This window comes from Chanodichthys erythropterus, chromosome 2, assembly GCF_024489055.1.
Source record: "Chanodichthys erythropterus isolate Z2021 chromosome 2, ASM2448905v1, whole genome shotgun sequence".
NCBI classification, from domain to species: Eukaryota; Metazoa; Chordata; class Actinopteri; order Cypriniformes; family Xenocyprididae; genus Chanodichthys; species Chanodichthys erythropterus.
The window spans coordinates 30,139,507-30,166,362 of record NC_090222.1 but is presented as its reverse complement, the minus strand read 5'-3'; the positions used below and the strand labels follow the sequence as shown (position 1 = coordinate 30,166,362).

At 36.7% G+C, this 26,856-nt stretch overlaps 2 protein-coding genes across 5 annotated transcripts; one reads left to right on the top strand and one right to left on the bottom strand.

Moving 5' to 3' along the window:
• Nucleotides 1-1,359: 1,359 nt before the first annotated feature.
• si:ch211-79k12.2 (uncharacterized protein LOC568844 homolog) lies at nucleotides 1,360-7,795 on the bottom strand. 4 transcript variants are annotated; one of them, XM_067395686.1, is made up of 3 exons: nucleotides 7,591-7,795; nucleotides 6,143-6,380; nucleotides 1,360-4,261 (listed from the first exon to the last, which is right to left on the bottom strand). In XM_067395686.1, exons 1-3 carry the CDS (start codon nucleotides 7,609-7,611, stop codon nucleotides 2,877-2,879), a joined length of 1,644 nt encoding a protein of 547 aa, XP_067251787.1. In that variant the 5' UTR covers nucleotides 7,612-7,795; the 3' UTR covers nucleotides 1,360-2,876. The 4 variants fall into 4 exon arrangements, with proteins under 4 accessions (XP_067251787.1, XP_067251796.1, XP_067251804.1 ...); XM_067395695.1 differs by lacking the exon at nucleotides 7,591-7,795 and adding an exon at nucleotides 7,303-7,496; XM_067395703.1 differs by lacking the exon at nucleotides 7,591-7,795 and adding an exon at nucleotides 6,680-6,907.
• Nucleotides 7,796-12,386: 4,591 nt separating this feature from the next.
• LOC137027504 (NF-kappa-B inhibitor delta) lies at nucleotides 12,387-26,164 on the top strand. The gene is made up of 12 exons (XM_067395674.1): nucleotides 12,387-12,525; nucleotides 16,187-16,323; nucleotides 16,400-16,430; nucleotides 16,525-16,748; nucleotides 16,853-17,085; nucleotides 18,155-18,260; nucleotides 19,162-19,308; nucleotides 19,381-19,432; nucleotides 19,531-19,703; nucleotides 20,850-20,966; nucleotides 24,330-24,494; nucleotides 24,621-26,164. The coding sequence occupies exons 1-12, from the start codon at nucleotides 12,510-12,512 to the stop codon at nucleotides 24,690-24,692; spliced, it is 1,473 nt and encodes a 490-aa protein (XP_067251775.1). The 5' UTR covers nucleotides 12,387-12,509; the 3' UTR covers nucleotides 24,693-26,164.
• Nucleotides 26,165-26,856: the final 692 nt, after the last annotated feature.

Below are 26,856 nucleotides of genomic sequence, written 5' to 3'. Positions count from 1 at the left end.
TATATCTAAATCACAAAAATACTAAAAGACAACGTTATATTGTGCATGGTCTCAAAGCATAAACTCCTCATGCAAATATAGCTTGAGCATCACTTGTATCTAGCGTAATCTATGTTCATAGGGTGTGTGTGTGTGTGTGTGTGTGTGTGTGTGTGTGTGTGTGTGTGTGTGTGTGTGTGAAGTTTTGTGTGATAAACGTCTGAAATGTGAATCTGTAATAAAGAGATAAAAATGAAATTAGGCCTAGGCTACTTAGCCTTGACGATGCGATTACGGCAGTTGACAGTGCGATTCATTTGGTTACCGAAAAAAAAAAAAAAATGTTTGGTTTATTTTAGCATACTTCTTGAGAATTTGTTATGATATCCTTCAATTCTTTTTTAAAATTAAGTCTTAAAGGTTAATGTCACAATTCCGTACGTTTGTAGAGTTTAAATATAAGTTAAATACAACCCAGTGCAGTTGTATTAAGTTCTTAGAACATATAACTGGAATAAATACTGAAAAGGGTAATGTTATGCTAAAATAAAAACGCTGCTATTAAATAATAACTAGCCTATGAAATTAGAAGAGGGCATGACAGTAGCTAGCACACAATGGAAATTCCCTAGTCTAAAGTTTAATGACCTTGCAGTAATTTCAGGTGACTGTAGGTGACTCAGCAGCAAGCAGCCACAATTCTAGTTTTGAAATGTATCTGTAGCCAATTTGTTTGTTGTAGACTAAGCTTCATCGCTCATATTGACAATATGAAGCCATCATACCAAGACATGGTTTAAGGGTTCTGGTCTGAAAGGTACCATAGATGTTAGTTAAAAGTTAATCAACAAAACGAATTCATCAGTAAACCCTTCTGATATCACTATGATCAAAGTTAAATTTCATAATTTCACAAATTTCAGCCTCAAATAAGGTCCATCAACATTTATTTTTGTTGGTACAGTATGTGAACACAATGGACATGTAGACATGAGCTGAACTGACAGATGTACAAAAAGTGTCTGATGCTCTGGGTTGATAGGTTACAATCATTGACCTTTATAACTGGCTAACCACTTTCACAACACCACATAAGGAGGATTCACATACCAACGGTGTAATGCTAAAGATACAAAATGGACACAACAATAATGGAGAATACTTTTCCCATTACAGTTTTCGCCAAACTTTAATTTTGAGCAATAATACAGAGGTACATATATCTTATTAGATATCTTTTACAACAAATCTTTGACCATCTGTGAAAATGGCAGCGTTGTGTATTGTCAGTCCCTGTACATATACAGTAAGAAACACCTGGCAGGTACATTACATGTCCTAATGATGTTATAATACACCCCCCCCCCCCCCCCCCCCATTTAAAACCATATTTATAGAACAGTTGTAGCAACTGATGGCCATATTTCATTTTTGCTATGCTATGGCCAGAATCTAAATATTTGTCTTGGTTTGCATGTGCTTTGCAAGATTCCCATTAAGAAAGGCACAATTACTTCAGCCAACTTACTCTGTCTATTTTAGGCCTACATTTCCCCTTATGTTAAAACCAAAGAAATTATCCAATCAGAAAATTTTCTTAATAATCCAGTTCATCATCAAAAGAGTATTAGAATTTCATTTGAACACTAAACAGAAATATTAAAAGGAAGAAAAAAAACCTTGCAAAACTACAAAATTCTTACACATGCATACAAAGTGCTAAAACAAAAAATAAAACACTTTTCCACCGTCATGCCGAATGGTTGTAAGTGGTACCAGTAGTGGTACAAGTAGCATTTCAAACAGTTTGATACAGTACGATCACAATCCGTTCCTACACTTGGATTTCTCAGCACATTTAGCTAACCGTACTCGAGACAGGAGAATCAAGCAAGTTGAACGGTTTTATTGACATGGAGACTTATGACTGGTCGCTTGTCAGTTGTAAACCTAGCTTTCTTCCCTTTGCTTTCTGGTAACTGCTCGGCCTGATGGTGGAAAAACTAGTACAGGGGTCAGTTGCATGAACCGCTAAGGGTAGTCTTACAAGTTAGTCATCAAATTTTTACTGATCATAACTTTTTAAAGTCAGTTACATAAAAAAAATAGATCAGCCTAATTTGATAGCAAAGAGTAAAACTGACTGCCCCTTGACAAACTGCTAGTGTGTCATCTTAAAGACACTGTCTTAACATAATGGCTATGTTAACGCAACTGGCCCCAGGTTTTGTAACGTATACGTAAATACTTAAAAAGTAAATACCTTTATGCTGATAGGCAAAGCTACTGATTTAAAGTTTAAGGTGCCATTTCACAATAGTCTGTCTCAATTTAGCTTTTTAGAGGCACAAATAACAAGAAAAAGAATCCAAAACAAGATTTCACTTGTTAAATCTGACATCACGCATCACCATTTCTGGGTCCAAATGCTCATGAAATGGCAAAAGCAAACAACAAACAGTGCTAACTCATAGTGTGCTGTTAGACTACTAAACAATCACAATCCTAACCTTTATCTCCATATCGAAATCTCAGATGGCCAGACAGTGATTCATCTTTTATGAATTGTTAAAATATTGGTGCCTGGGACATTGTGTGCCCAGAGGTTTTTAAAAACTTTGCTTAAATGTGTGATATGAATAAATAGCGCTCATAAACAGCTGTTGAGATGATATTCTCAACTGAAACGTATAGTTCCTTGGACCAAGAAACAGTATTTCTTGTGTCACGACATAACAAGCGGATAGTCAGTGTGAGGAGTCTGACATCAGCTCTTGCCTTGTTTATGTTTCAGGCTCAATACCTGACTTAATACATTATATATTAAAGTTGCCCTTTCCTTCCGTCCTCTTCCCTCTTTTGAAATACAAAGAGTCAGAAATGTTCGCTGTTGTTGGCTAATCTTTAGTTTTATCTGAGCTGATCTCTTCCTTCTCTCTCTCTTCCGAAGAGTAATGTTGCAAAGTCTGGTGTCTGTTTCTAGACGGAGCATCTGGAAAGCGCTGTCCGCAGTCCTCGCAGGCATACGGAAGGGCGGCTTTATCCCCATCCCCGCTTAACTGCTCTTTACTGGGTGGACTCTTCCCTTCCATTTGCCGGAGATGAATCTGGTTGAGGCTGGAGGCTTGAATTCTCTGGAATTCTGAAATTGTGGATGACGCAGAAGCAGACAGACTAGGCCTGCCCACAGAGTTGGGCTCCGTCACGATCCCGTGAACCGTGCGGTGGTGAAAGCGGATGCCGGAACGGTTTGAAAAACTCTTTCCACAGAGGCCGCACACGAAAGGCCTCTCACCGGTGTGGATGCGAGTGTGGATCTTCAGAGCCCCAGACTGAGTAAAGCACTTTCCACACTGACCGCAGCGGTATGGTTTCTCCCCCGTGTGAATTCGCTGATGTGCTCTCACCCCAGCCAGGTGAGGGAAACCCCTCCCGCAATAAGAACAGGTGTACGGCCTCTCTCCGGTGTGAATTCGGCGGTGAATTTTAAGTGCCCCAGACTGGCTGAAACTCTTGCCGCAGTCGGCGCAGCTATACGGTCGGGCACCGGTGTGCACGTTGAGGTGTATGCGCAGATTGCTGTGCGAGTTGAACGCTCGTCCGCACTCGGCGCACAGGAAGCCGCCCGCTTTGGATGCGTGCTGCGTTCGCTGGTGCTGCAGTAGTTGCGACGGCCGGGGAAAAGAGGCGTTGCAGTGCATGCACGGGAGCTGCTGCAGGCCCTCCTGTTGAGCGTGGCCCTGCTGATGCCGCAGGAGGTCGGCGCAAGTGGGGAAGGTGCGCTGACAGGACAGGCAAGGGAACGAGGGGAGCGTACACGATGTGCAGGAGGTGAGCGGGCAGTGATGGTGATGGTAGCGGTGGTGGGCAACTTGTGCCTCTGGGTCCTTTTGTTGGCGCAGAAGTTGGCTACAGGTTTGCAAACCACGATGGCAGCATAGACATGCAAAGGCCTGAACAGGTGAGGCACCTGGGGACTCGGGATTTGCCTGAGGGATTGGGCTGTGTGTGCTAGTGCCTTTGTCCTCCTGCTGGGGGTGACCAGATGTGCTGCTGGGCTCTCTGTTTTCCTCTTCCAGAGAGAGACCCAAACCTAGACACAAACCCAGGCCAACTTGGGCAGGGCTGGGCCCTTTGGCCTGCTCTGATGGGGTGGATTGTAGGGGCGAAGGTGGTTGTATCTGTGAGGCTGGGCTGGTTCTGGGTTTCAGGGTCTGGATTGAGGAACTAGAAGAAGATGTGGAAAGAGGGCAGCCAGGACATGTGCAGGTACGATGCTGAACTACAAAAGAGGGAGATGAGAATGCACAAAATGAGTAAGCATAAATCAATCAAAAACTATTTCCTTGTATGCTTTGGAATGGAGAAGCAGTTGTTATTCAAAAGAATTTGTACTTCAGGATGTGTACTTCACTGATTGGTTACAGGAACAGGCGTATTAAGTGGTATTTTATAAAAATAAATTAAATGTATTACTAAAATCTTTTAGTATCTTTATTTATTACATGGTTCTCTGGAATATTTGATTGTTTTCAGTGTTATGATTCAGCTGTCAAATGTTTCTGAATAATGACTGTTGTCCAGAGAAATGCTGAAAAACTGACTGCTCATCCATTTTTGGGAAACCAATGTTTCGAATCAAGCTAATCACCCTGTCTGGGTTTACTTTGTGATAATGACCAGTTGACTCCTTTTATCATTTTTATAATCATATCTTCCTTAAAATATAGTTAGGACAAATTACTGGATTGCATTTATGCTGCCTCTGATCTGCATTAGAAGGTCTGTGAACATTTGTAGCAAGAATAATTAAAGTATTTTTAATATATGTTAAAAGGATTTATTATTTGCTGTATCTGTCCTGGTGAAATCACCAGGCAATGATCTCATCATTTGGCAACAGGCTGCTGAAGCCAGTAAATGCAATAAGTAAATGCCTCTAAAGTATTAAAAGAATTGGAACTTTTAGCCGGAATCAATCAATTCTGCATGTTTCACAATCCTGCTTCATGAGGATAAAGCAGGGGCGGTTTCTTCATTAGGGCAATAGGGCGACGCACCACCAAAGTGAGAAAGGGACGGATTTTTCAATCACATTCAACCACAGAGTTACACTAGCTGTCACTGCTAGGCTGTTTGTTCTGCCTCTGGATATAGTCCAATCAGCGTCGAGTCACGCTCTGTGGAGTACCGCATCTTTTTGGGTATTTCAGTCTGGCGGAGATTTGCCCCAACTGCTCCCATAGACTTCCATTCAAAGAACTTTTTTTTCGAACTGCAGGCACTGCAATGCAATCTCTATGGGTTCCGGGAGGGCTAGCACTAACGTGCTTTCGTCATCATATGTAACCTTAACTTGTGCAGTGATTGGTGGAAACAAACATACCTCTATTAATTTTTTTTTCTTTAAGCTGAAGTGACATTTAATAATTTCCTCAGTGCATAATTTACATTTCACAGACATATTCTCCATCTGTAAAAGTAAGAAAGTCGAGAATATTTCCATTTTGCAGTCAGGCGTGGAAGAGCCTTCAGCAAGCACAAACTTCCGTGAACGAGCCCCGCTCCACGCCGAACAGACGGAGTTCAATCGGAGTAAACTACATTTTTCTCAAAATATTTAATAAAAAATGTAATAAAAATTTGTTTTTGATGGCAAACATAATTATATCATATGTAGAATTTCGAACCTACAACTAAGTGTATTTGTATTTGTTTTTAGATTGTAAAGGTACAATTTTAGAATGTAGCCTAGGTCTAATGTGATTTGACCCCCTTTTTGCACATAATTTATAGCATATACTTCACAGTTACATTCATGTTTGTTTTTATAGCCTTCAATATGAACATTGTTTCTAGGACAATATTGGGCAGGATCTTAAATAATTTTTTTTTTTTTAATTAAATACAGATATTTTTTTTAGATCTCAGCCCTATGGGATGCTTTAAATACTGAATTTTCCATGTTTTAGATAGATACATTATTATATCACATGTTAAATGGATATTTAACAATTAGCCTATTAATTCCTGCATTTTTAAATTGTTTTTTTGTTTGTTTGTTTTTTGCGCACCACCAAATATTTTTTGCACCAGCCGCCACTGGGATAAAGTGTAATTATAACACAATGGTACTGTACAGTCTGTTATAATATTTACTCACCATGGCTTTCATGATCTCTGGGCTCCCTTTCCTCAGAATGCAGACCAAACCGAACAGCACTTTTTACCTGGCTCTGTCTGGATGGGGTAGACTGAGGAGGATGAGAGACTTTGGGCCATGCGGAACTCAGTGCCTCCTCAGTACGTTGCTCTCTCAGTGGATGACCAGAGACTGAAGCACTTGCTGCCATAAGGTCCCCAATAAAATGATGCATATCCAGCCATGAGCATGCACCAGCCTGCGAATTAGTAGTACATAAATAATATTAGTTGTAAATGTAAATATCTTTTAGGCTACTTTGTAGTTTTACTGAGTAATGAGCATCATTACTATTAGCAGTAATGAACGATAATACCAACTTTTACTCTCTACTTGACTACATATTTGAATAAGTATATGTACTCTTTACTCCAATACATTTGTAATGAGTATTGCAATTACTTGTTACATTTTGCAGCAGTTTGTTTCTGCTATAAAGAAGTGATATCACCTTCTACAGGGCATAGAAGTTACTATGTGTATTTTGCCCTTACTCACCAAAACTTATCAACAAGGCTACTTTACACCAATGCAGGAGCATTAGCAGGTTGTTGTGAATCACAGGTGTTTCATATACGAGATGAGGACATGTCTGCAGCTAGTGATGAGGCCAAAACCTTTGGCTATTTCTTTTTACTTAACAATAATTGATCTGTCATATTGAAGAGACCTTTTTGAATGATATTGGTTTACTTATTCCCTTTTTGAGTTGTGTGATTTAGTGCAATTTTGAAGTTTTTTGGGGTTTTTTTTTTTTAGAAAATAAACATGTTTATCTCCTCATCAACTGTTTCTTCACTAGCATGTCTCTTAGGTGTTGAGGATTAGTGCATCTTTGAGCCTACATTCAGTGCGAGTAAAATACTTAAGTACTGTTAAATCAGTAACTCTAAGACCTTTACTCAAGTCGTATTGGAATTGTTGACTTGTAATGGAGTCATTTACATTGTAAGGTATCTGTAATTTAAATCAAGTATGGCTTTCGGGTACTCTTTACACCCCTGTAACTATTATATTTTAATATAAGAATAATATAATACTATAGGGCCTATATCAATGTCACATTGCTGCAGATGCAAAATTCTAGATTAAACAGCAAATAAACAGGGAATATAACCTACAAGCATAGGCATAACGGGGTCATAAAACAAATCGCATCATGAGAAAATGACACCTTTAGGTACGCGTAACAAGATACGATACAAGCTTAAGCCATCAACATCAAGCGATACATCGTACTAAATAACAAAACATTCTCATCGATCCTTATCGCTGTGCTATTATGTAACGTTACGCCATAAAATGCTTCCTTTGCGTTTTTTCCATCAGTAGTATTTCTCCAAGCCATGAAACGCGTTACACGCCCCTTTTAAGGCTACTTCCTCGTGTTTATTTTGGCATGTACTCACTGCGAGTCTGTCTTTGTCCATCTGTGGCGCGCCCTCACATAACCAAGTGTGCAACTGTATTAATATACATTTATGACTAATGTCAGTTTGGGCTTTTCTGTCCTTAGGTGAACCGACAAACGCAGGTTAATCATTGTTGTCTCTTGACTCTACTGCCCCACTTTTTGTTACAGTCTGGAGCTGCTCATAACGCCATTTTTCCATCGACGGCAGTGTATTTCCGGGATATGAATCATGTGACTACATTCCTAGTTTCTTTTTAGCCATACTCTGTACCTAGTCACATACCATAGCAACCATATTTGTCGACTCTATACAGTATAGATTCATAAGAGATCAAAACGTGTCTTTCAGGTACTCTGTTCTGATTTAGTTTATAATATGATATCTACCAGTTTTTGTTAAGAAACATTAACTGTCTCGTAATTTATATATAAATTTATATATATATATATATATATATATATATATATATATATATATATATATATATATATATATATATATATATATATATATATATATATATAAAATAATTAATTGACATTAAACATTAACTGTCTTGTAAGTATATATAATAGTATATATATATATATATATATATATATATATATATATATATATATATATATATATATATATATATATATATATATATATATTTATATATTTTTTATTTTTTTTTGTCTTTCCCCCTTGAAAATAAATCATAAACCCCAATGAAGCTATATACTATTTTTTGGCAGAAATATTTACAGAAACATTTTTACAATAAATCTTCTGATTTAACCTTGAGATTTGAAGAATAAGATAGATTCCATACTTGCACCACTATTTAGCTACAATGAAACTAATAATACTTAATTTCTGATAGGAATGCAAAATCAATCGGTATTGATTTTTTTAATAGAATACAAGATACAAACCTCTACATTCAATCATGTTTGGTCCCATTTATTTTTGATCACAGTGCATACTGCATACACATACAAACTTTTAGTCCCAAAGTGCGCACATTCAGAGAAATACACGTTAACCTCATATTTTGAGAGACAGAACAGAAGCAGGGCCGTACGTAGGGTCAGAAAATGTAGTTTGCTTGGGGGGGTTGGGGGGCATGCAGCATGCTCCCCTGAGAAAATTTAGATTTCCCTGGTGTACATATGTGCATTTTAAGACGTTTTAAAGGTACAATATGTAAAATCTGAATTTCTGTCAGAGGTCTGGCACACTCACAAATAGTAGGAGGTGATAGCCTTGCCAACTCTGACACATCTCTCTGATTTCCTGTTATAGTTGGTACATTTTGCCAGTAAATTATAACTTAACAATTGTGATAGACTTTATGATACAATTAATGGTATGACTTAGTCATCAATGGACAAATAATGTACCCTGAAAGCTGTTAATTTTCCCTTTCCATTGTTTTCTACAATGAACACCCAAACCTTTTGAAAGGACATGTGAGGCAGAAGAGAGATGGTGACAATACCAGTCTACTCTGTAATATTGTGCTGTCTGACTGAATCTCAACTGCATGGCACTATGATAGTAAGAAAATAAATTAAATAAGAACAATTGACTTGCACCCATTAATTACAATGGAAGTCAGTGGGTGCCAACTGTCTGGATTCCAACATTCTTTAAAATATCTTCTTTTGTGTTCAACAGAAGAAAGAAACTCATACAGGTTTGGAACAACTAGAGGGTGAGTAAGTAATGACAAAAAAAAATCATTTTTAGGTGAACTATCCCTTTAACTGCTCTCTAAATATAAACATGGTTTCACAGACAGCGCTTAGATTAAGCCAGGATTAGGTCTTAGTTTAATCAGGACATTTAAGTAGCTTTTATAAACAATATATAACATAAACAAACTTAGAATAAAAATATTACTGGTGTGCATCTTGAGACAAAACAATGGCACTAACATTTTAAAGATATGCCAGTGCAAGTTGCTTTCAGTTAAAACATCTCAAACATACATTTTAGGCTTAAAGCAACAAGAATATGATGCACATGTTTATCTGCATATTCTATGATTTGGGTTTCAGTACACTGCCTGGCCAAAAAAACAAAAAATCTGTTTGGATTTAAATAGACAAATGTTTATGACAAGTATATGATTGGATCATTATTGCAGTAATTATTATGTTAGCATCTTATATGTTTGGCAACAGTTCTTCTAACTCTAATTGAAGGAGTGTGTAGCTTTTCATTTCTTCAACAACCATGTAAGAAGACACATAATGGCCATGTTCCAGGATGACAATGACAAAATGCTTGACTCTTGCATTGTCAAAACAAGATCTTGACCAAAAATCTCTTGATGGAAATAAATGTTGAGATGTTATTTCCATTAAAAGGCGCATCAATTTTGATCTTGTATAGAGGTGAGCACTCTGTAAAGTCTACGCCAGCACATCCCAAAGACTTACACTGAGGTTAAAGGGTTAGTTCACCCAAAAATGAAAATTCAGTCATTTATTACTTACCGTCATGCCGTTCCACACCCGTAAGACCTTCGTTAATCTTCAGAACACAAATTAAGATATTTTTGTTGAAATCCGATGGCTCCGTGAGGCCTGCGTAGCCAGCAATGACATTTCCTCTCTCAAGATCCATTAATGTACTAAAAACATATTTAAATCGGTTCATGTGAGTACAGTGGTTCAATATTAATATTATAAAGTGACAAGAATATTTTTGATGCGGCAAAAAACAAAATAACGACTTATTTAGTGATGGACGATTTCATAACACTGCTTCAAAAAGCATCGGAGCATAATGAATCTGTGTGTCGAATCATTCGTTCGGAGTGCCAAAGTCATGTGATTTCAGCCGTTTGGCAGTTTGACACACGATCCAATTCATGATTCGGTACACTGATTCATAATGCTCCGAAGCTTCCTGAAGCAGTGTTTTGAAATCGACCATCACTAAATAAGTCGTTATTTTGTTTTTTGCCGCACCAAAAATATTCTCGTCGCTTTATAATATTAATATTGAACCACTGTACTCACATGAACTGATTTAAATATTTTTTTAGTATATTAATGGATCTTGAGAGATGAAATGTCATTGCTGGCTATACAGGCCTCACTGAGTCATCGGATTTCAACTAAAATATCTTAATTTGTGTTCCGAAGATTACGAAGGTCTTACGGGTAGGTAATAAATGACAGAATTTTTGGGTGAACTAACCCCTTTAAGGTCAGGACTCACAGGTGCCAGTTCATGTGTGAAAATGATTCTTCATGCTCCTTCCCAACCATTCCTTCACAATTTAAGCATGATTAATCTTGACACTGTCATCCTGGAATATGGCCATGATGTGTCTTCCTTCATGGTTGTTGAAGAAAAAGGAAAAGCTACACACTCCATCAATTAGGGTTAGAAGAACCGTAAACATATGACAAGCAACTTTTTTTTGGCCAGGCAGTGTATTATTATATAATCAATTTAAAATGTTGAATTTAGAACATTATTCCTATTTCAATTCACATATTTACTTTAAAGACTTGTTAGACTTTCTGTATACATATTCATCAGTGCATTCATAGGACACAGTTTCTTTTTATTAATTTAATTTTTTTTTTTTTTTGTAGATGAAGTAATGAAATTTTGTTTATGCCACATTATGGTGCAACTAAATTGAATTCCCTCAAAACATGTATGTATCATATATTTGGTCACTAGATGGGGCCATTTTCCATGAAGACAGAAGTTGTTTACTCTATTCACATCCCAGCAGACACTGCCTCAGACTAAATATAGCCTACTTGAAATCCAGTCGTCTTTTAGAAGAAATAAACTAAAGAATTGAGCTGTAATAACCATAACGCCTTGATGTTGTTTACTTATAGGGCCCACAGTGGAGGGGCTCTCAATCTTGCTCTTGAAGATCTACATCTATTTCACAGGTTATTCAAACTACATATAGGCCTACAGTAAAAATGAATAAGAGTGCTTTTCTCATTAACCCCGAATAACAGTAAGGCCACTAAGTGCACAGCAGCTGAGCTGCTTAAATATTTAAAGTTCTCCACTTTTATGCAGCTGGGGGAGGAGTGGGTGGAGGAGGAGTGAAGAAACAGAAGACAGTTTTGGTGTTGTGGTGAAAATGGAGGAAATGGACATGATGGTTAATTTCTGAGGTAAATTAGTAGATCAAAGTTAATGTGGTGGAAAAGGAAGTATGTCTTTAAGGTAGTCTAACAAAACTAACTTTTTAATATAGACCTGTTTTCTATATTAAATGAATGTTAATATATTAATTATATTTCTTAAAAGCAACAGAAACTATTTCGACAGAAGAACCCTCAACAATGACTTCTTGTATGATAAAGCTGAAACCTATTTTCAAATTATAAATCAGTAATTTTGATTCTTAACATCAAATAATAAAATTGGCCTATTTACTTTACATAGCTAGACACTATATTTAAAACATGATTACATTTAATAAATGTATTAATACTTAAACATTATGAAGTTGTATATATTAAAGGTGCTAGGATATGTTAAATGTTTTTCAAAAATGAATGAAATCCACATGAAACAAACGACATTTTTAAAAACAACACTAAATTTCTAAAAGATTTCTCCATTGTATCGTCTAGCACGTCCTTATATGTCACTGACATTATATGCAAAGAAAGAAACCTTTACTGCTTCTGTCAGGCTCAAACCGATCCACCTTCAACCAATGTGCTCTAGTCTACGTCACAAGGGGGCGGAGCTACAGAGCCGAATAAAACGTGCTCTCTGTATACATACTAGTGGAACGTGCCGAAGCCAGTTAATAACAGGCAGTGACTCGAGGAGTTGACATTTATCAGAGGCTGCTCTGCGACTGACATCATTCATTTCACCTGGCGTGGGAGCCGAGAATCAAAGACAGCAAAAGGGATTCTGACATGCACTTTCAGAAATGTGAGTACGACGACTTTTTTTATTAACAGCCTATTTTTATTTATAAGATGTAGGCCTATACAGTATAAAAAAATGGAGAATATAAGATTTATGTTTTTGATATGACACAACAAGTAGCCTATGACAGGAGACAGGTGTGTTAGGTGTTCGGGTCACTACAATAGACATTAGTCATTTAACAAAATACACATAGGCTTTTAAAATATAACTATTTTGCTGAAAACAACGTATGGGATACGTTTTTATATTGCTGTTTATGTGATTTCTTTTATGACGTAAGTTTAGTGATGTATGACCGTTCAAAAATAGACTTAACTCATTTGAATAAAGGATCCCCCAACAACATAGATACTGTCAGTCACTGAGTTCATTTTTACAGCTTTTTGGACAAACCCCTTGATAAATTACTCCTCCCTTTTAGACTTTCAGTTCCCGTTTTTAATGGGTGTGGGTCTCATTTTTACAAAGAAAACCTTGTGAAAAATACTATAGCGAAAAGAAAACTGTCGACTATAAGGGAAGAATTTTTACTACTGGAACAAACATCTCGTGGAATAAACAAAGTATCTAGAAATAAACTGCAACCTAAGATTTTTTTAATGAGTAAATATATTATTTACTGTGTCTGTAGTGAGAGGGGAGTGAGGCGCGGAATCCCCGCGAGAGGACACCCGCGCGCGTGACTCATTGGCCAGGGATTTCCGTCTGTGAAATTACGAGATAGAGGTGCGAGGGTATCCCAGCAGCGAATGCCCACTCGTTCGGACATTTTTAAGCGTGAACATCAATCTTGTGTAACTTAGAGTTGCCCTGTGACCTTTGAAACTGTTGCGGCTGATAACAAAAGCAATGTTATTTTTTATATATATAGGTGGCTAGCTACAGTAAAAATATGAAGTATCAAGTATTACGTCATATAAGCTTCTGTCACACGTAACATTCCCTCATTAAACTCTTATTACTTAAGCTAGTTTAGGATTCTAAAACATTTATGTCTAAATTATGTCATTAATGGCAGCTACAACAAAGAGAACTGTTGTTACAACATACTTATTTATGTACATTTGTTTATTACAAATCAATTAGGCCACTCAAATCCTATGGCCACTACTTTTAAATCAAATAAAATTAGAAAAAATATAGAAATTCATGAAACATAGGATATATATATATTTTTTAAAAACAAAACAAAACAAAAAAACTGTGTTTGTGTTAATCAACTTTAGACCTATAGGTACTGTGCTATTTTGTCGATATTTGTGGGTCCAGAATGTAAATGCTTTATAAATACAAGGGTGATGGTTACGTATAATAATGATTTCACCCCTGAAGCTCATTTCTAATTGGTTAAGCTAAACACACCCTGTGTTAAACCGTATATAACCATCAGAATCAACATTTTTTAAAACTCCATTATTGTTTTAACTCCTTCAATATTTGACCATATTTAACTTTTTTAGGCTTTCACTTAATGTAGCACTTTAGTATCTGATTTTTTTGTATTTCTGTAATTTGAGTCGGTCATATGCATTTTGAGACAGTGAGCTTTAAAAAGTAACAGGCTGAGAAGTGGAGTAATTAAAATGAACTGAAATGGAGAACAAACAACAAAAAAAAGGAGAGATAAGAAAAGGAATGATCCTCTCGAGGTTATGCCCAGTGGAATTTCCATGCTGATTAAACCAAAGCAACCTTCCTCTTTTGAATCCCCTTCCCCATAAGAATTACTTAATGTTTTGGTGAAACCAGTTATTTTTCCTGTAAAGGAATACCTTACAGAAAGAAACAAAGAAAGCAGTTCTTGTGTCTGAGCTATATATAGATGAATCGACTGAAACACTAATATTAGTTATATAGGCAAAACTATTACATCATGGAGGTACATAATATACTCTGATTAGCCTATAAAAGATAATCAAATAATTTAGAGGTGTTTCTCTCACACTTCCTTGTGGGAAAGAAATATCTGTGAGTGAAGCAGTAATTGGATTAATATTTATATTAGATCTTCCTTGTTTATTCCTGGTGGTTATTATTAAGTATTGCAGCTTAACTGTGATCTATACAGCTGATTTCAGCTCAGTACTGCCACTCAGTGTGACATCTGACAGGCATCAAATCTGACTCTAAATCAGTACCTAAGCATCTATTCAGACACCTCTGATGGGGCCCCTTTCAAGGACGTACGTCACAGATGCCGGAAGATGTGGTTTGCCACGAGAGCGTAACGGAGAAAAGGAAATAGTTACAGAGAATGTGCTGTGAGAACCCTCTCCATAGACGCAGGGTTTCTGATAAAGAAGACAGGTAGACGTGACCTCACTACCTCTTTTCCAAATGGAATACCTTCCTCACGGGTGAGAGGATGAGCATTATGCTCCTTCGGTGGAAATGTCTTTCTTATCTCACGTTTGGGGTCAAAAGATTGAAGAAACTTTCCTCCTCTTTGCTCTAGAATACGTAACTGAAGCCCACTGGAAACCTCCGATATTTGCATTCTTGTCTTTTTCAGTTTCTTTTAGTGACTAACACAAAGAAAACACATTTTTATGTCATACCAGCACCTGCTATTAAAAACGGCCCTGGGGAAATCACATTACTGTAGAAATGTTACTTGAATTTACTTGAAAAGAAACAACAACAATGATAAATGTAAATCCAGCAAGATGTAAATATTTTACTTGCTTTGACTGCTTGAACAAATCGATTAAATTTGCAGTGACATTTTAAAACAAATGTCTGGTATTTAATAAAAAGATTAAAAAAAATACCTAAAAAATATTTAGCATTTATTTTCATTCTGATGTATAAATATAATTATTAGGACAAGTTTGTCACTGCTTCTAGTTAATAAAGTTTCACCATTATGTTATTGTAAAATAAATTACAAATCTTCATAACGTACATGAACTTGAAAATGGGAAAGGGTGGACTCTTGATGAATGGAAATAATTTTAGATATTTAAAAAGACTACTGTTCAAATGTTCTTTTAATGTTTTTGAAAGCAGTCTCTTATGCTCAAGGCATTTATTTACAATTTAAAATAATTGTTTTCTATTGTACTATATTTTAATTTATTCCTGTGATGATAAAGCTGAATTTTCCGCAGCAATTACGCAGAAGTGTAAAGAGTACCTGAAAACACTTGAGCAAAAGTACAGATAACTTACAGCAACAACAAAAAAAAAGACACCGTTACAACTTACAAGTCACCAGTTCCAATACGACTTGAGTAAAAGTCTTAGAGTATCTGATTTAACAGTACTTAACTATTTTACTTATACTGAATGTAGGCTCAAAGATGCATTAGTCCTCAACACCAAAGAGACATGCCAATGAAAAAAGAAAAAAAATTGTGATTTGTGACGAGAGCAATCACATTTATTTTCTAAAGTTGAAATAAAACTGAACATATCAAAATTTCAATAAATCAAGGTTGACACATCAGCCTCTTAAACATCTATGAACGCCCAAGGCTCAGTTAAGCTCAAGTGCTCAAAAAGGGCATATCTAAACCAATATCCTTCAAAACACTCTCTTCAATATGAAAGATAAATAAAATAATATTAAGTAACATTAACTAGTCAATCCCTTCCTGATTTTGGCATCATCACTGGCTAAAAGTTGCTAATATCTTTGCTAATATTCCCGTGTCCACAGCACCGAAGGAAAAGGCGTGTTACCCTCTGCCCACAGTGAAGAAACTCCTGGAGCAGAAAAGAAAGAGAGAGACCTCGTCAGCACCCCCCTCCTGCTCTACAGCATCTTATACTGCTGGTGGCGCTGCATCTGTCCCAGTGAGTCAAAACTATTATATCTCAAAGTATGAATGTCTTAAACGGCTTTAATCAACCTCTAAAATGTTTCCAACAGGTGCTGGCATCAGTACATTCTCCCACTGCCGGTGAGTCTGTCCATCTCTGCTAAATAAGGATTTCGCTTATAAAGTGGCACTTCAATGGCATTGAAATTCTAAAGATGCTCCATTACCTTTGCAGGAACCAGTGCAAGCTACACAGACATGGCCGCAGTTAGATATGACAGATGGGATGTTCCCAGCATTCATCAGGCACATTCCTCCCTACAGCAGTGCAACCCTTTCTCGTTCATGTCCACTTCCTCCGCCGCAGCAAACTTTACCCAGACTGGACAGACGCTTGCTGCTGGCTACAGCCCTCAGCAGATACAAGACTGCCAGGATGCCCAGACAACACAGCAATATGTAAGTATTTCAGGTAGCATAATAAAATTGAAGGCTTACAAAATCATGTTAATTTGGTTCATTATGGATTAAAAAAAAATCTTTTTTTTTTTTTTTTCTTACAGTCTATAACAGAATGCCCTGTAACTGCAGCCGGGACTGATATGACTGGGACAGTCCCCGTTCAGAGCTCCGGCTTGTGTTGGCCATCTGAATCCAGAGCAGAGGATCACACAAGCCAATACGTTCTCCAAGATTTCAGGCCCCAAATGGATATGGTGAAGCTGCAGGAGGCTCGAGTCTTCCTGCAGAACATGGATTACAGCAGAACCACCTGGCAGGATGATGATGGGGACACGTAAGTCAGAGATTTACTACCACAGATGCAGTAACAGGGTGTCATTTTGAAGAATGGCCTGTAGTTGTAGCTTTAAGCAGCCTAAGATTTCAAATGAGTACACTACTGTTCAAAAAATGTTTTTTTTAATAAATACTGTTATGCTCAGCAAGGCTGCAAAAAATACAATTTAATACAATTTAAGACAACTTTTCTATTTTAGAAAACAGTTAAACTTAAAACTTCATTTATTCGTGATGGCAAGAGCTCTGGTGCTAAAGAAACGTGTCTTTTTTTATCAATGTTGACAGCTCCTTAATATTTTTGTGCAAACGTGATACTTTTTTAAGGATTGCTTGATGAACTGTAAGTTCAAGCATTTATTTGAAAAAAAAATCTTTTGTATCACTGTATTCTCACTTTTGATCAATTGAGTGCATCCTTGCTGAACAAAAGTATTTATTTCTTTTAAAAAACTGAAAACAAATCTTGCTGACTCTCTTCTTATAAATTTAGGGGGGTTTCTCCACAAGAAAATGGGTCAATGATTAAAATGTTAAAATTTAAAAAAAAGTTCTTCAATGATTATTCGAAAATCTTTTGTCACAGGTTGTGCAGCATGTGGGGTGACTGCCCAAAAACATGATATTTATGAATTAATAGTTCTATCAATTCTATATATTCTATAATTCTAATATTATAAAAGAGTTTTAAACCATTTTGAAAATAAATTATTAATATGTGTACACATAAAATTTTTTACTAAAATTTTTGAAATATTAAATTTAAATTTTTTCTTAAAAAAATTATAAAATGTTTTCCAAAAGGTGACAATTTTGTATGCCAAATAACATTTTTAGTCTTATTTAGATACCTTCCAGTACCTTACACATACTGTCGTTATGTAAATTGCTCAGTAATGTATCTGCATTAGGTGTTAAACCGGAGTGGTCTTCTAAGGCCTTGTTTCTCACCTAATGAAACCATAGTGTAAGTCCTGTCGGAAAATGACTAACTGAAAACAGAATGGTTGTTTAAAGAGCTCTGCACTGTAAATGAAAACTGAAACTTTGTTCTTCCTCTCTTTTAGGATTTTACATATCTATACTGCTAAAGGCCTGAGGGAATATGCTTTTGCTGCTGCAGAGAAACTCTGTGGACTGGGGAAGTTGGATTCTAAAGAACACAAGGGCAAGGTGAATATCACAACAAAATACTGTTAAAGGGCCTCTGTTGTGCTTTTTCAGATATTACCCATCATGTAGTGTGTAATATAGCTGTTTGTGAATGTAAAAGGTCTGCAAAATTTCAAAGATAAAAGTAGACAATAAATAAAGTTGTTGTTTCTTAAAAGAAAGAAACAATTCTGAACTGCCTGAAACAAGTTGTAAGTAATTCCAGTCTTACTTCCTAAAGAACCTATGTAGGTTTGTAATAAATTTGCATAATGCCAGCCTATGGTCAAATAATAACATCTAAATTTATTTGAATAGAAAGTTTGTAACCAAGCAGATCTCAGCCCCCATTGACTACCATAGTAGGGGAAAAAAAAATACTATGGCAGTCAATGGCAAGATCTGTTTGTTTACTGACATTCTTCATGTACAGCAAAACAAAGAAATTTATCCAGGTTTAGAACAACTTGAGGGGGAGTAAATGATGAAAAAATTTTCATTTTTGGGTGAACTATACCTTTAGCTCCCTGAGCTGCGAATGCAAATAAACTGCTTTCGCATATACTTCCAAAGAATGAGATTGATACAGTAAAACCGATGCCATCGTTAAAGTTCATATCAGTGTCTATATTAGAGCAGAGGAAGCCTCTAGAGCTGTCGCTTTGTTTCCGACATGCGCTGTAAGCAGTAAACCAATCGCAACAGACTGGGCCATCTGACCAATCAGAGCAGAGTAGGCTCTATCAAACCATTTCAGACACTGTGAAAAAAGAAGTGATCCCACAATGAGAAAATGAAAGTGTTTTTGACCTTGGATGCATGTAAACCTATTGTAGGAGACATCTAAAACAAATTCATGATACCCCAGGGAATTGATTTATTATTAATGCATTCACTGATTTTTTGTTTCTTTGTATCCAAGACTGCTTTGCTGGTGGCCGTAACTGCTAATCAGCCAGATATAGTCCAGGATCTACTCTATCTTGGTGCGGACATCGGCATCTGTGATGTCAACGGTCAAACTGCGCTCCATCTGGCTGCCACCTATGGTTTCCCCCGTGTCATAAAGGTGAGAGATCACCCACATGCCAAACTGTTAAAAATATCAAAAGCATCTATCTAAACTTCTATGATTTAATAGGTTATTCTCTTTGCTGGACTGCGAGTGGACCTGGAGGCTCGTAATTTTGAAGGTATGAACCTTTACATAGTGCTCTATTAAGCATCACAATTATAGTTACATCTGAGAAAACAATAATATACAGCTCTTGCTTCTGCCTGCTATCTTTAGGCCTGACTCCTCTGCACTGTGCAGTGATCTCTCACTGTGCCACGATGAAGGCTATAAATGCCTCCTCCTCATCCTCAACATGGCTAGTCGATGGCAGTCTACAGACTCAAGCAGAAGATAAACTGATGTGTTTGCGGCTTCTTATAAATGCTGGGGCTTCAGTGCTCAGTCAGGTACTCCATTTAATGGCTGTTTTATAGTTCAGGAGAGTTTTAATCCCAACGATAATGAAGTGATGTGTTTATTATTGCTAAAGGACACTTTGGGGGAAAGTCAAATGGAGCAGAGACAACCATTAAATAATACATATTACAAAATATTAAGCATTATGCCTGACCCACAATATCATGTCTAAAGTACCATAATAAAGCCTTTAAACTTTTGTATCATATACACTATGTTCAAAAGTTTGGGGTTTGTAAGATTTCTTTTATGCCCACCAAGGCTGCATTTATTTGATCAAAAATACAGTAAAACAGTAATATTGTGAAATATTATTACAATTCAAAACTTTTCTCTATTTTAATATATTTAAAATGTAGTTTATTCCTGTGATGGCAAAGCTGAATTTTCAGTCTTCAGCATGACAGGATCCTTCAGAAATCATTCTAATATGCTAATTTAGTTCTCAAAAAATGTTTCTTATTATCAATGTTGAAAACAATTGTGCTGCTTAATATTTTTGTGGAAAGCGCAATACCTTTTTTAGGATTCCTTGATGAATAGAAAGCACAAAAGAACAGCATTTATTTGAAGTAGAAATCTTGCCTTATGTCACTTTGGTCGATTGAATGCATCTTTGCTGAATAAAAGTATTATTTATTAAATATCTTAATGACTTTTGAACAGTAGAGTATATAAAACATCCCATTTTCCTAATTTTATAACAATTTTGCTGAATTGTAACTTATTTAGCTTACTTGCTATTTTATAATAATAATAAAAAAATTAAATAAATGTTATTTTTTTCACAATAATTACTTTGAAATCAAAATATAATTGGTGGAGACCTGTTGATCCATTTTTCCCATGGTAGGTCACATGGTGTAATATTGCTAAGTTAGCAACAGCAAACATACAAATAACTGATACTGACATTTACAAATTATGGTAAATATTTCCATCGTATAGGAAAAGAAATGATATTTCCCAAATGTTCCTTTCTGACAGACAGACAAACAATTGATTTTGTCATTGTTCCACATAGAGCGGTTTCGTTCTGAGAATGCCGCCAGAAGGAGGAAATCATTCATGCCACGTTAGCTTTGATGTTGCTTTAGTTTCACTTTTTTAAACTAGAATGCCTCTATCTTTTTCAGGAAATCAAAAGCAACAAGACAGTTCTTCACCTGGCAGTGAAGGAGGGGAATATCCATCTCGTGCGCTTCCTACTGAGCCTCCAACTCTCCAATATGCAGGCGTTCATCAACATGAAAGTGAGAGACATATGATGACGTTATTGTAGGCTGTTTACTTTCATATACCTACGAAATAATTGTGTAATATCACACTCGCCTCTTGCCGCAGGGTAATCGCAGCCGTGGTGAAATTTAGACCAACAGAACTATTGTGAGCGTAGCCTAAATGTTGAGTAACATTTTAGATAAAATGTTGATAATTACTTGTCTGTTTTTACTCTACCAAAGAAAACAGATTTGAACGAAGTCAATGCAGAGCCACTTGTGCGCGTCTGTTTACACGACACCGTTTTCAGCTAAAAAATTGCAACTTTTTATGCGTTTTGGCTGCTCATTTACATGACAACGGCGTTTTGGGTGCCTGAAAACGCAAACTTTTGAAAACGGGGTTCAAAGTGCAAGGTTTTGAAAACGGTCTCCGTGTAAACAACAAAAACGCGAATCTCTGAAAATTATGACGCCATCGGTTGTTAAGTCTGACGTCACGCGGCAGCGCTTCCGGGTCCAAACGCTCTATCTCATACCACAAGAAAACAAATGGTGCTAATATACACACGCGACGTGGTGTAATACTTGAAAAATACATATATAATTATAATCTTTATCTCCATACCAAAATCCCAGATGGCCAGACAGTGATTCATCTTTTATAAATCGTTAAAATGTTCATGTCTGTGACGCTGTGAGCATGGAGACTGTTGTGAAGACTGTAAGTATTTTAAATGTTTAACTTTTTAAAATGTTAAATGTTTAATATGAATAAATAGCGCTCATAAACGAGTGAAACGAGTCGAGGCTTGGATCCGGAAACGGCGTTTCTTACGTCACGACTTAACAAGCGGATCGCCATCTAATGGCCTGCCAGCAGAATACAGCGTTTTCACGGATTCGTATGAAATAGGGATCGATTTGATAGTGGTGTCCTCTGTACTAATGGTGCGTTCAAGCCATGTCGGAAAGATCGTATTTACGAGCTGAATGCACATGAACGCCACCACAATGCCGTAAATACGTGTGGGGAGCTCGAGATTTTCTTTAAGCCCCGATCTGAACGAGTTGGGGGCGTCAGTGAGAAACATGGCAAAATACCACAATTTTGTATTTAGCAATGACATTGTCAGGCTTTTCTATTTACAACGAAGTAAGCTGATTCCCAGCAAAAAATATGATGGTATCATAATATAACAATATAATATGTAACAATAAAGTTTACAATGGCTTCATAAATTAATTAAAAACATAAACAACCAATGCACATTCTTTGCTCTACATTTTCTAGAAGTAAAAGTGTTGTTATTTTGTGTAATTAATTTAGCACACCGCCATCATACTCTGACGAAAGCGACTTGAACGCACTTACCTTCGTAAATACGACTTCCCACCTCATAAGTACAAACTTCCCAGGAGGACTTGAACGCACCAGGAAAACTTCTCCATTTTAAGCATATCGTTGTCGTGTAAAAGTGCCCTACGTCTGAGCAACAAGCTGTAGCGACGTTTCGTTACTAAATTAATAAATTTTTGATCGAATCGGTAAATTTAATGATTTCAATCTATAATGAACCTATAAAGAAATTCACTTGATTTGTTCCTGAATGAATCAGAGTTTTTAACTAATCAGTTGCATGAATGACTCAATGACCAACTAATAATTAGGCTACAGTAATTTGTTGATCCTGAATGATTACGTGTTTATGAACGAATCGGTTGAATGATTCACTGAATCACTCTTAAAAAAAAACACCTGTTTCATTCCTGAATGAATCAGAGATGTTTTTTTTGTTTTTTTGTTTTTTGTTTTTTTACATATCAGTTGAGTGAACGACACAGTGACCCACTCGCACAGTATAGTTACTGTATGATTTCATGTTTTTGGATGAATCAGTGGAATGCTTCACTGAATCACTTATAAATACAACCAACGCCCAAGTGACTCACTTATAAATACTTAATTTGTTTAGCTCCTGATTGATTCCGTGTTTTTAACAGCCACTTTTGCATTCCTGAAAGAATTATTATGTTTGAAGGATTCATTTGAATGCATGGATGATTTGGGGTAGTATAGTGGCTCAGTGGGTATCACTGTTGCCTCACAACAAGAAGGTCCTCCCTTATTAGAGCCCTGGCTGAGCTGTGTGGAGTTTGCATCCCTGTTAGAAAAAAACAGCATCTGCTGGTTAGATATGTTTTGAAGCATGGCAGCTGATTTATGCTGGTCCATTTGGTCATGAGCTGGTTTAAGCTGGTCCTCAGCTGGAGCTTGTTGCTTAGGACCAACTAAGGACCAGCATCAAACCAGCTGCCATGCTTCAAAACATACCTAAACAGCATGCTGTTTTTTCAACAAGGATGTTCTCCCTGTTTTCTCTAGGGCTTTTCACACTGCGCTTAACCCTGGGTTATCATTGTTCTAAACACCACTTTTAACCCAGGGTAAAGGAACGTTTCACACTTGTAATTTAGAAACGGGGTTAGCACTGCTTTTTACCCAGGGTTATGAAACCCTGCTCCGGAGGAGGATTAGTACCGCTTTTGCGGTGTTAACCCTGCATTGCAGTTCCAAACTTACAGTACAGTGTGAATCAATGCTGTGTTAGAATGTTACAGCTGGAAGCTTAGCTACAGACAACCAATCGCGTACTCATATTTGCCTGCTTTGGACAGTCACAGAAACACTGCGCATTTTATTTAAACAGTAAATTCAGAAACAGAAAAAACGACAATTTGACAATATCTTTATAGTCCAAAATGTCCATTCAGTATAAACTCAATAGTACAGTCGGAAATACAAGGATGAGCAGTGCTAGAGCCATGCAAACAGGTTGCGTGCTGCGTTTATCCAATCAATGACTCCGACACCGCAAATATGCAAATAAGAATGTTAACCCAGAGTTTAGGAATGTACAATGTGAAACATCAACTTATGAACATCCAGGATTAATTGTTAACCCCGAGTAAATTATGAGCAGTGTGAAACGTAAAGCAAGATAACCTGGGATTCTGTTTACCCGGGGTTTAGGATGACCCAGGGTTAACTATCTCAAGTGTGAAAAGTTCTTCTGGGTGCTTTGGTTTCACCCACAGTCCAACAGGTGTGATTCTTAGTGCTGGGTTGCGTCAGGAAGAGATATGCATAAAAACCTACTGGGGCGACCCCTAACAGGACACCTGTAGTAACCTCCAGAAAGAGTCACTGAAAAATAACTACCAACAGCCTGTCTGGAACACGCAAACAAAATTCATGGACTGGAACTAAATGCTGTATAATGTGATTTAAGCATCACTACATTTATCCCATGCTCTAATGAACTCTAGGACATATAAACTTAAAGCAGACAACAGTGTGACATCTTTATCTATATAATGTTTGTCTCCTCTTAGGCTCACGGACATACCGCCCTACACATGGCCGCAGGGCTGCACGGAAACCCCTATCAGGAGGAACTGATCCGGCTGCTGCTGAACCGTGGCGCTGATCCCAGCATCCGCAACCTGGAGAACGACCAGCCCGCTCATTTACTGCAGAGCGGAGACAAAGGAGAGAAAGTGAGAGGCTTTTCTTTAATACAGTAAAAAACATTCTCTTGTACAATTTGATCATGGCTCTACTGTTTTTAATCAACATGGAATGAGAAGAACAGAATACACACTCTCGCTCTTTCTCTCCCTCAGCTCAAGCTCATCTTGAAGAAGAAAAGTGCCTCCTCCAGGCGACGTTTTACATCCTTACAGGACCAAGAGTGACTAGGACTGATCAGTCCAAGCGTTCCCCACTTTCTCCAATAGAGATCTAGATCAAATAACAGTACGCACAAAAACATCAGTCTTGATCAACTCACCATCAAGATGTAGATAAGAACAATTATGGATTGACCTTTGTCAAATAATTATGACCAGAAAGAGCTTTTAAAATTAACCCAACGACAGTCTTCCTTGACTATAATGACTCTAGATCATCCCTGGAGAAGGATGGGTTTATCGTCAGTATCCTTTTATGAGGATTTTCACTTATTGCATCATTTTAGTATGACAGTATATCTTTTTTTCAAGGATCATTCATCGATTCTGTACCATAATGCTGCTTTCCAGTTTATTTAAATGCTGAACATCAGCATTTTACTATGTTCATGAATAGTGATTTCAATGAAATCATCATGAGGGCTGTCAGCACCAGTCAAGTTTCCACCTTCAATTATAAACCATATTGGTTTGCTTTCATGATCTTATTAACTCACTGTATCAGTGGAATTTTTTAATATGTTTTCAGAAGTATTTATATGGCTTTTGGTTAGTGCGTGTTGCATATTATTCTCTGTGCTCTTGTTCATGTTACTTTCACTCAGGGGAAAGGTCAGTTATTTATTTCATTGTTTGATATGAATGACAGCAGTTCTCTATGTAATGCACTTTTCTCAACAGCACACTTGATATCATAGTTGTCCTTACAGGAGATGTGTCATCTGACCGTGTATGTGAATATTTTTTTGATGAGTCATATGAGGGGGTGAAATGTCAGGGTGTTCTGAGGTAAGAAGGTAGATTTGCCTTTAAGACTTTTCAGAATCAAGTCACAATCATTAATATGATTTAACAATGTTAATTCAGTGGAATAGTAAAGGTTTTTTTGTGTGTGTGTGTGGGGATCATGTCCATCTTGTATCAAGATTTCAAATGTTGGAAGTTGTTGTTGTTGAGTCAGAGACATACATGATTCACCGTGTTGAAGTACCTAGAGTCCCTCTGGAAATTCAAATGAGGGAAAACACACGCTAATGTCACTTTCTTGTAAAACAGAGAGGACTGTGGATTTATGAGAATTAGTATGAAAACAAAGTACAAATGTACTTCTAGTGAATTCATTTGCTCATTGTTTTAATAATTATCGCAAACACTTAATGAATGAAACCATCTGACAAAACCAAATTCTGTGAGTATATAAAGTAGCATTAAAATCAGCTTGATTGAATGTACAATGTTTTATTATATCATTTATGAAGAGTGATACCATTATGAAAAACATTTATAGTTATTCATGTATTTCTGCAAATCATTAATGTTTTATTAATGTGTTTGTGTGTTTTGCATTATTTGTCAACTGACCAAGCCAAACTAAGTAAAGCTGATCAAAGTAAAGACCAAGAATAAACCTCTGTAACTCAGGATCTTTTATTGAGACAAATGTCTTTGGTATATGACTAATATTTGGATGAATAATAAAAACGCCTTTTCGTATAGTAACGTGTCCAGCTCATCATTATGACTGCTGCTTAGTCACTCAATTACTTCATTTCAAAGCATAACAAGAAAAAAAAAACCTTCTGTAGTGTAATGACTTCATAATGTAATTAATGTAATGAGTTCATAAGCATTCTTCAGAAAAAACATGCTGATCAAACAGATGATCCATTATTCTAAATGCTTTATGGATGCTTTTTTATTTATTAGTACATGAGACATAAATACATTCAGTTGCAATTAAATCAGTTGCTTTTAGTAACACTTAGTTTGAGACTAAAGTATCACTGTCTAAAGTGCTTTGTTTACTGAAAAACAGTATACAAATATTCATGCTGTTACAATGGACATAAGATCATGTCTAACTCCAAGGTAAGGTTGCACCAGCCGCTCGTGAGGTTTTACTTAAAGGGATAGTTCACCCAAAAATGAAGTCATCATTTACTCCCCCTCAAGTTGTTCCAAACCTGTATAAATTTCTTTGTTCTGCTGAACACAAAGGAAGACATTTGGAAGAATGTCGGTAAACAAGTGGATCTCATCCCCCATTGACTGCCATGGTATTATTATTTCCTACTATGGTATTCAATGGGGGGCGAGATCTGCTTGCTTACCGACATTCTTCCAAATATCTTCCTTTGTGTTCAGCAGAACAAAGAAATTTATACAGGTT